Genomic DNA, 9681 nt, shown 5'->3' on the forward strand with positions numbered 1-9681 from the left:
GATGTTGTTTAAAATTACTTTTACATTCTTACCAGAGTAGAGCCTGTCTGTTGGGCACTGAGTCTCGAGGGAGGAATACCTCGAGCTGGGATCCTGGCTCAGCTGCAGACCTGCCCACATCTTCGGACCAAGTCACTGAACCTCTGTTCTGTGCCTTACCTTCCTCGTGCAGCGACACCGAGGGCGCTGGGGTCTGCTCTTGTTGCTTTGCCCTGAGCATTTCTCTGCAGGGTTTCCAGCCAGACCTGCAGGAGAAACATAGCACAAACTGGTGGAATCCTTCACATAAACTAAAACCAAAAAAACAGGATGAGAATAAATCATTTTTGGTTTATATCCTGCTTTGGTAAATCTATCCTTTTATGATAGTCCACTAAGAAGAAATATCTCGTGTCACTCCTTCCTTGCTGCTTGTCTTCTGCTTTTCTTAATATCCTCATCACGTTTTCTGTTTCTTTTTTTGTCTCCAGCTTAGAAACCAGAGACTCCTTCCTTCACCAAGGATTTCTGAGGGGGTTTGTGCTTTTCCAGGTGCCAAAAAAAGACTAACACGAGTCTTTGCTGTTTATGACGGTAGCTGATGGTTGTTAGAGGGAGCTCCCCATGTCCAGCAGCGCAGTGAGGTTATTTCCTACACAGCACACTCTAGTGTTTGGTTGGGGATTTGGCTGCTCCATGCCTTTGGCAGCTACATTTTTCTGCTCTCTGTCCTGCGTAACACAGCTTGGCAAGGTGAGAAGCAAGGCTGTTTTTAAGGGTGGATTTATGGATAAAGCAAGAAAGAGGGAAAAGAAAAGGAGGGTGAAGGGTGGAAGGATGAAGCTGGCTGCCGGTGGAAGGGAGGAAGGGGTGAATGGGCTGTGCAGAAGCCCAAATTTGCCTGCTGTGGGAAGTGGGCTGGGAACACGGGGTCTGGAAGCAGCAAGAGCTGAGGAATGGGGAGAAGCAGAGCTGTGCCCTGGTCTACATCAAGAAGGGAGCAACACCCGGGGCTGGGATGACAGGAGCGCTCTGCTGAATTTGGAAGAAAGGAATGACAAAACAATTATTATTATTTTACTCGTGTCTTTTAAGTGCTGTGGATGTTTGAAGGACAAAGAGAGTGGGAAGTGACAGAACTGTGGGGTTAAATTTTGGGGCATTTAAATGGCATGGGGACAATACTGGGGGATGCTAGGGAGCTGCTCTCCTTTGACATGGAAATTGGTGGGTCATACTGAATTTTGGACCATCCCGCGTTCACTGTCACAGTACTTGAGAGCAGGGTTTACCAGGCAATCGTGGACTAGGTGCATGGGACTTTTTGACCTGGTTGCCAGCATCCTCTTTTTGAAGATGCCCACGCTTGTCCTAGTCTCATCCTGCATGTGGCTGTGCACGAAAACTGCAGTGACCCCGCTCATCAAGACCATCCGGGCTCTCTGAGGCCACGGGCTTACAAAGGGTGAAGAAGGCTGGTCCCACTCGCTCCCTGCCTGCAGACCCCCTCCTCGCAGACGACCCCCAGCCTGCCCTGGGCCATGCTCCTCGCTGCTGTTACAACTGGACACAGCCCTGCACAACACCAGCACCGCTGCTTTTGTGATGTTACACGATGAAATACGCAATTAGTGCAGCTCTGGCTGGGAGGAGGAAGCCGGCTGCTCCCCCTCTAGCGGTGTGGGTTTGTCATGGCACAAGAAATAATATCTATATTTCTATTTCCCCCCAGCTCCTCGCTGTCATCTCAGGTTCTGCCATGCCGTGTACCTCAGCTCACCGGACTGCGCTGGGGGCACACAGGGCTGCTTCGGTTTTGTCTGCATCATTTACGCTCGCACCCTTCTGGGGAGGGGGCTGTGCGTGGAGGGAAGGGGGCACCTGCCTCACCGGTGCTGTCAGCAGGTGTCAGACTTGTTAAAATTAAACCTGGCCCCTCAGCTGGCTCAGCCCCGGTCTGTTCTCACACTCGGGATGAAAACGCTGCCCCTGGTCCTGTGCTCAAGTCTGTCTTTGCAGCTGGAAGGGCTGAAGTTGTGCCTCGTAACGGGGCTGAGAGCCACCTGCAAATGCAGCTGTTGGATCCCTGCAGGAAACTCGGTGTCCTGCCCCTTCCCTGTCCTGCCTTGAAAGAGTCCCCTCTCCTTCCCCGACCACTTGTCATTTGCTGATCGGGAGTAACAGGTGAGGTGTGTGCGACCCGCGGCAAAGCCTGCCCCTGCAGAAGATGACTTTCTGTCCCCTGCCTTGCTCCATCTTCAGGGCTGGACGTGGCTTTGCTGGCTCATTCTGGCAGTAAAACAGCAGCCTAAATGTGGCACTGACCACACCTGCCTGTGCTGATGCTGCTCGCAGCCCTCCTGGGGCCAGCTCCACAAACTCAAGGGGAGAAAGGGACGGGGATGGACGGGAGGCAGCTTTTGATCCACGTAATGAAAACAGGGTGCGAGCAGACCCATTTCCCAGAAGGGACAGGTGAGGCTGGTGGTGCTGTGCCTCGCGCTGCCTTTCAACCCCGGCGCCCCCCGAACGGGGCAGGATGCGGCCCTGCAGCCCCCAGCCCCGCGGCAGTGGCACGCCGGCCCCGATTATTGTTGGGTGTCGAAAAAGACATTGAAAAGAAAGGAGGAGAGCTGTGAAGAGGGTCACTTTAGTGGCTCTTTCATTTATTTTTTTTTCTTCCCCCGAGAAGGAAGTTAGAAAAGCAGAGCCCTCAAAGCCGCATTGAAAGGGTGACAGAGACGGGATAATGCGTAAGACCGAGGGAAGGAATCTCAGAGCACTCGCCACGGTGTTTTAATGATCTGTTAACAATTACCCCTTTCAGGGGAGAACATATGGTAGATGGTTTGCTTAAAAAAAAAAAGAAAGAAAAGGACAAAAAAAAAAGAGAAAAAAGAAATTGCTTCAGAAACTTAAGTGATGTTGGGAACATGGTGGGGATTGATGGAAAGAGCTGGGGGAGGGAGGGGATCCTTGCACCGAGCACGGGGGGGGGTTGGATCCTAGGACCCTCAAAAGCTGGTGATGGCTGGGAGCTGCTCCTCGTGGCCGTGAGCACCACCTGTGGGTGCCCCGTGGTACCTGAGCCCACCTCTGTCCCCTGGGGGGAATGGGGAACTGCTCCTGGAAAGGTGCTGATAAAACCGAGGAAGCTTCACCCAGCCCAGAAGAACCTCCCCTATGTCTTTGCTGTCAAAGCAGCAGCTGAAGATGCTGCTGGGATGCCGAGGCGTGTGCGCATGGGGGGAAGGCAGCCCCCAGGTCCCCAAGGCCATCGGTGGGTTGGAGAATGCCACGTGCCAGGGCTGAAGACTGGAGCAGGACCACGTCCTTGGTCTCTGCAGCCCACAGTCCTGTCCTGACCCCATCCCACGGGCTGCAGCCCCTGCTCTGAGGCTGGCTCTGGTCCGAGCCCAGCTGCCAGGCACGGCCAGCAATGAGCCCCGTGGCTGGGGGGTCTCCTGGCCACACAAATTGCTAATGTCACCCAGGTGCAGCCAGGCGAGGGAATGTTGTGAGCTTTCCCTGCTGTTATCTGCTGTGAAATCGCGGCCTTTCGCTGTCCTGGCTTTTTGGTGTGAGGTTTGATCCTGGCTTGCTACAACTGCATTGCCAAGGACTGTTACAGCTGCCGGTGTCCTCACTGGATCCATCACACGTCACAGCCTGGGGCAGAAACCGTCCCCTTTTCTCTGGGCCTTGCCTTGTGTTCTGCTGGACCTGGGATGGAGGCGAGGAGAGGCTTTGTCCTGAGCAGCAGGGTGAGGAGAGACAGGGCTGGCACTTGGCATTGGTTTCTCTGCTTTCTTCTGCAATGCTTCCAGTTTGACCAGCAGAGCCTCCAACTTGGAGAGGAAAGCTCATCTGGGGTCATTTTGGGCAGCAGGTGGGCCCTGTCCCTGTGTTTGATGAGCAGCTGGCAGGACAAAGAGTTGACGAGCGTCCCAGCCTGCACCCTTGCAGCCCCCTTGTGCACCAGTGTGCCAGAAGCTGGGGTTTGCCCCCTGGGACAGGAGTGCTGCTCAGGGCGATGCCAGCCCGAGCACCCTGGTCATGGGCTGGTTGTGAGGCTTGGGCATGCCTGGAAAACCCGAGGGAGACATTCTGGCTGCGTGACCCGTCCCCGCGGAGCTGGGGAAGCAGCAGCCCCCTTACTGGTGGTGAAGCAGCACGGGGCCAGCAGCCCAGCACGAAGCAGAGGGGAGCACACCCGGGGAGGTGGGACTGGAGGTGAACCCTGGGCGAATGCCTTTGTGTAACGGGGCGGCACAGGCACCTGTCGGCATCGCCCACCCCAGTCCTTCTCCTACCGCCTTGTGCTTGGTGTCTGCTCCCTCCCTGTCCTTTCCCTGGCACTTCTTTTCCTTTCCCACCTCCTAGCCGGAGATAATACAGGTTTACGAACGCTTGCACTTCTGTTCTGGCCAAAAGCAGGGCACCAGAAGCCGCCTGCCCCCGCAGGCTGCGTTATAGGGCCACGCGAAGACGGAGCCCTCGGCGCTCCTCTCCCCGTGCCCTCACAGCTCTTCTCCTCCTCGGGCAGGGTCAGAGCGGTGCCTGCGGGTTTTCCGAGCTCCCTTTGCAGCTCTGCCCGTGCAGGGCTCCGGGGCTGCGGGCTCGTTGCTGCCCCGGCCCCGGCTGAGCTCCGGGGGGGCCCCGCTCTCCCCAGCCGTGCGCCCCGTCGGGCGGCGGGGACGCGCTCCCGGCGCCGTTTTCCCTGCCCTCCTCCTGCTTTTTTTTTTCCTCCTTTTTGCCCCTTTTTCTCTCCCCCCGTGGGAGCCGGCCGCGGGGGGGAAGAAGGGAGAAATCTCGTTTGTCCCCGGCGCTCACAAAGTGGGGCACCTGGCGCACCTTGCGCCCGGCATCTGCGCTCCTCGGGTGCCGGCAGCGCGCTCGCACCAGGGCGCGGGGGCTGCCCAGCGTCTGCCGGGAGCCGCAGCGAGGGGCTGCGGGTCCCTGGGGGGCTCCGTGAGCACCGGGGGCTCCGGGCAGGGCCGCGGCCCCGGGACAAGAGGAGGAAGAGGAGGAGGAGGAGGAGGGAAAGGGGAGCAGCGGGCGCGCCCCGGGGCAGTGCGCGGCCGGGGCTGCGGGGCGCGGAGCGGTCCTGGCCGTGCCCATGAGGGCCGGGGAAGGGGGCGAGGGGGTGTGGGGGTCCGGGCCGCCCCCCCAGCCCCGTTCCTCCGCCGATCGACCCGAGGCCGTCGGGCGGGCGGGCTGCGGCCGGGCCGCGGCTCTGCAAAACGTCTCCAACGCCTGGCAGGCGAGGGATGTGCCGGGGCTCCACTGGTCGCCATATGTTTTCAATAAAATAAGACAAATAGGGCCGGGAGATAGGGCTTGCAGTAAACCTGTTATAAAGGAGCATAAAATAGGCCAATGTAAACGCCAGAAGGGCCCCTCCGGGAAGGGCCGTTTGGTGCCAGCCCCGCGCCGCAGCGGCTCAGACAGGTGTGAGCAGGAGCCCGACGCGGTGCCCCCGGAGATTTTTATCACGTTTGTGGTAATATTGTGCTTGTTATGCTAACTATGAGTAAACATACCCGGCCGGGCATTGTGGCAACAGGAGGGAGTTATCGGAAAGTGGCAGTGGGAAGGTGATTTAACAATAAAGTTGTCTTGTTTGCCAGCAGGTGATGTCTGCCCCCAGCCCCATGATTAATGCTTCCCAAAGCACTCCACTTTACAATCTCTTGTAATTATTTATTAAACGAAATCTATTTATTATTATTTTAGCAAACAGTGGTACCAGGTGGGGCTTTCTTTCCCTCTCCAGCTTTTGTTTGAAGGACGTTTGAAGTGGGCAGTCTGAGGCTTGGAAACTCGCTCGCCAGATTTTTTTGTCATCCAATTGCACAGGCACAAAAAAACCTGCCGGGCCCTTCCTATTCATCCTCCCCTGCCCTCCTCGCCGCCCCTCGAGAAGGGGCGCCCGGGCCGCCGTCGTCTCCCCCCCCCTTCGCCCCCCTTCGCCCCCCGGCCCCGCTCCCCCGCCCGCCGCCGCCGCCCGGGGGGGAGCGGAGCCGCCGCGCCGCGCTCCCGGAGAGGCACCGCGCACCGCTGGGCCGGGGGCCGGGGAACGGGGACCGGGGGTCGGGGGGCGAGCACCGGGGCTCGGGGAGCAGGGCCCGGCCCGGGGGAGCCGCCTCAGCCCCTCCTCGGCCCGGCCCGGCCGCTCCCGGCGGCGCCGTTCCCCCGGCGGGCGCCGCCGCGCTGCTTTGGGGAGGGAGCAGGGGGCTCCGTCCCCGCCGGGGCTGCGCCCCCCCGCCGGCCCTGCCCGCCCCCAGCGGGGGCTCCGGGCTCCGCAGGGGGGCCCCGGCCCCGCCGTCCGCGCCCCCCCGCCCAGCGCCGGGGCAACGGGAGCCGGGCACGGGCCGGTCCCCGCCGCCCGCCGCCGCCGGTGCGCAAAAATCCCGGGCACGTTTTGCGCACCGAGCCCCAGCGGTGGGGCCGCCCGGCCCTGCCCGAGCGCAGGGCTGGAGGGGCGCCGGCTGCCGGGGGCAGCGAGGGGGGACCCTTCCCCGTCGGGACGCGGCCCCCGTTTCCCCGGTGGGAGCGAGGGGACAGCGCGGGGGGGGCGGGAGAGAGGCCCCCCCAGTCCTCCCCCCTGCCGCTCGGAGCCCGGAGGGCAGCGGGGGGCGCGGGGCCGGCCCCGGAGCTGCGGGGGCGAGGAGAGGAGGAGAGGGGGCGAGGGGCCGGGATCGCCCTGGAGCTGTCGGGGGCTCTCTCGTGGCCCGGCTCGGGGCGGCGGGCGGTGCCGGGCCCGGCACGCTCCCGGCGGGCTGATAAGATAAAAGCGTGCCAAGGGGTGGGTGCGGGCGGGGGGGGCGCACACGCTGCCCGGCCGGGAAATCCCCATTGTCTGCCGGCCCTATATATAGGGGCCTAACGGCAGTCGTGTGCCGGCCGCGCAACCTGTCCTGCCCGCGCTCGACGGCACGGCTCGGCTCGGCTCGGCAGGGGAGAACGGGAACCGCAGCCCCTCTCCTTCCCCGCAGCCTCCCCCCGGGGCGCGCAGGTAAAGCCGCCGCCGGGGCCGCGCAAAGGGGGCCGCGGGGCCGGCTCCCCCCGGCCTTAACGCGGGGCTTGGCTTTGCAGGATGGCCCCGCAGAGCCAGTGCCCCCCGGGCGAAGGGCAGCCCTATTTCGGCGGCCCCCCCGCCGCCGCCCCCGCCGCCTCCTCCCCGGCCGCCGGCGGCCCCGCGGGTGCGGGCAGCCGGGGCGCGTCCCCTGCGCGCAGGAAGGGGAAGGCGCGGAGGGGCCGCGGGAAGGCGCGCAGCGAGGGGCTGCTGGGCAAGCAGAAGCGCAGCCGGCGGATGAAAGCCAACGACCGGGAGAGGAACCGCATGCACCACCTCAACTCCGCCCTGGACGCGCTCCGCAGCGTCCTGCCCACCTTCCCCGACGACGCCAAGCTCACCAAGATCGAGACGCTCCGCTTCGCGCACAACTACATCTGGGCGCTCACGCAGAGCCTGCGCCTGGCCGAGCAGAGCCTGCCCGAGCCCCCCCCGCCGCCGCCCCCCGCCGCCTCCCCCGGGCCCTGGGGCTCGCCCTGCCCCGCCGCCCCCGCGCCCCCCGCCGCCTTCCCCGCCTTCCTCTGAGCCCCCCGCGGCTGCTTTCCCCCGCTCCTGCCCTCCCCCGGCCCCAAATCGCGGCCGGAGGGGGCTCCCCGCGCACTTTCCGCGCTGGGCGCCGGGGGGGGACCCACGGGAGCCCTGCGCCCCCCGGCCCGGCCCGGGAGCGGTGGGCAGGCGGCCCCAAATCACGGTTTTGTATTCGGAAACGGTAAATTATATTAATTTGTCGCTATCGGTATTTATTGATTGTAGTTCGTAACAAATATATATTTTGTATATAAGAGTATTTTTGGCAGCGGTGGTCCGGCTGTTTGTACCGGGGAGGGGGGGCCGCGGGCACCTTCTTTTTCATTCGGAAGGAGAGGGGAATAAAGTGTGTCGCGGTCAGACCTGGGCAACGCGGCGATTTGGGGTTTGTTTGCTTGTTTTTCGTTTTGTTTTCCCGAGGAGCGCTTTCAAAATCGCGCGCAGCCCGCAGCGGAGGCTGCGCTGGGCTCTGCGGGGGCTTGCGCGGAGCCGGGGGCTGGGGGACCGGGGGCAGGGGCGGCTCAGGGGGGCCCTGCGGCCGTGCGCCCCCCGCTACCCACCTGCGCATCTTGCGCCGTCCCCTGTGCGCCTTTCCCCGCGGGGCCGTGGGACCCCCTCGCCGCTGGATTTTCAGCGCCCTGGGGTCATTTCGGGGCTGGCCCGGCCCGACAGCAGCCTCCCCGAGCGGGGGGAGGCCGGAGCGGTTAGAAACGCAGGAGGTGGGGAGAGAAACCCCACCCGCGCAGCCCCCAGGGGACGGGGACGGGGGGCTCCCGGGGTCTCAATTTGTAGCTGCAGATTTACGGCCGGGCCCCCTCCCCTCCCGGGGAGACAAAGCGGGCCGCGAGGCCGCGAGCCCGTTGTGATGCTAATTGTCCGCAGCCGAGCCCGTTCGCCGGCAGCGAAGAGCCGCAATTGAGGCAATTTGTAGGACAAAAGAAATTTGGGTACGAGAGACAACGGCGCGCGTCCCCCCCTTAAAAAAAAAAAAAAAAAAAAAAAGGAAAAAAAAATCAAAAAGCTCCGAGACGGGGGGGGTGGGGTGGGGACCGCAGAGGGTGCGGGGACCCGGGTGCGGGGGTGCGGATGGGGGGGATTGGGGGGATTGGGGGCTCTGCTCTGCGCGGGGGCTGCGCGGGGCGGGCGCTGTCCCGGCGGGCCGGGCGCTCTCCCTGGTGCTGAAGGCGGCCGAGGAGGGGCCGGGCCCCGTGGGGCCGGGGGCGATCGGAACCCCACGCGTGGGCGGCAGCCCCGCCACGGCCCGCGGGGATGTGCCCGGGGGTCGGGAGCAGGCGGCGTGGGGAGGTGGTGGGATTCCTGCCCCCCGCCCCGCTCGCCGGCTCAATTGCGTATTGTTGGCGGCGGAGAGAGGCTGCGTGTGTGGTCACAGCGAGGGGAAAAGTGGAAATCGTCCCCAAAATCCCCTGAAAAAAGGTGATGGTTTGGGGGATGAAATAATGTAGTGTTTTCTGCTGTCGGTGCCTCTCCTTGGTGGTCCTACATCGCTTCGTCTCACCTGCGTGTGTCCCGGGACTGCAGGTGGTAACTGGGCAGCCCTTCTGTCTGCAAAAGTGACATTTGGGGAGAAATTCCCAAAGGAAGCTCAGGGGCTATATGGTCAGGAGACAGGGCCCTAAAAGCCCCACGAGCAGCAGGTATTGCCAAAGCCCTAAGAGGTGACTCCAGGTACCTCCGCACCTCCAGACAACAGGCACTTCCGCGGGTTAGGGACATGGTTCAGTGGGTGACATTGGTGGTAGGGTGATGGTTGGACCAGATGATCCTGAAGGTCTTTTCCAACCTTAATGATTCTAGGATTTTCCTGCCTTGCAGAGCCTTTTGGCTGGAGGCTCAGGATGCCGCTGCTCTTCTGGCGGCAGGGCTGCATGTCCGGGGAGGGGGGGGGGGGTGTCGGATTTACTACCTCTGGAGAACTAGTGACTTCTTTAGGGGCTTGAATGCTTTTTTTTTCCCTTTGCCTCCACATTATTAGGTTAATCGTTGCTTGAACTGGTTGCTATGGTTTTGGCAAACCCATGGAAACTTGATAATGAAGACTGAAAGACTCCTTTTCCATTTATCTTTTCTCTGTGTTT

General features: G+C 62.3%; 1 protein-coding gene across 1 annotated transcript; it reads left to right on the plus strand.

Moving 5' to 3' along the window:
* The first annotated feature begins 6399 nt into the window (after positions 1-6399).
* NEUROG3 (neurogenin 3) lies at positions 6400-8533 on the plus strand. Its single transcript, XM_083843354.1, has 2 exons — positions 6400-6997; positions 7078-8533. The coding sequence occupies exon 2, from the start codon at positions 7079-7081 to the stop codon at positions 7580-7582; it is 504 nt and encodes a 167-aa protein (XP_083699480.1). The 5' UTR covers positions 6400-6997; position 7078; the 3' UTR covers positions 7583-8533.
* Positions 8534-9681: the final 1148 nt, after the last annotated feature.

This window comes from Anser anser, assembly GCF_964211835.1.
Source record: "Anser anser genome assembly, chromosome: 7".
NCBI lineage: Eukaryota > Metazoa > Chordata > Aves > Anseriformes > Anatidae > Anser > Anser anser.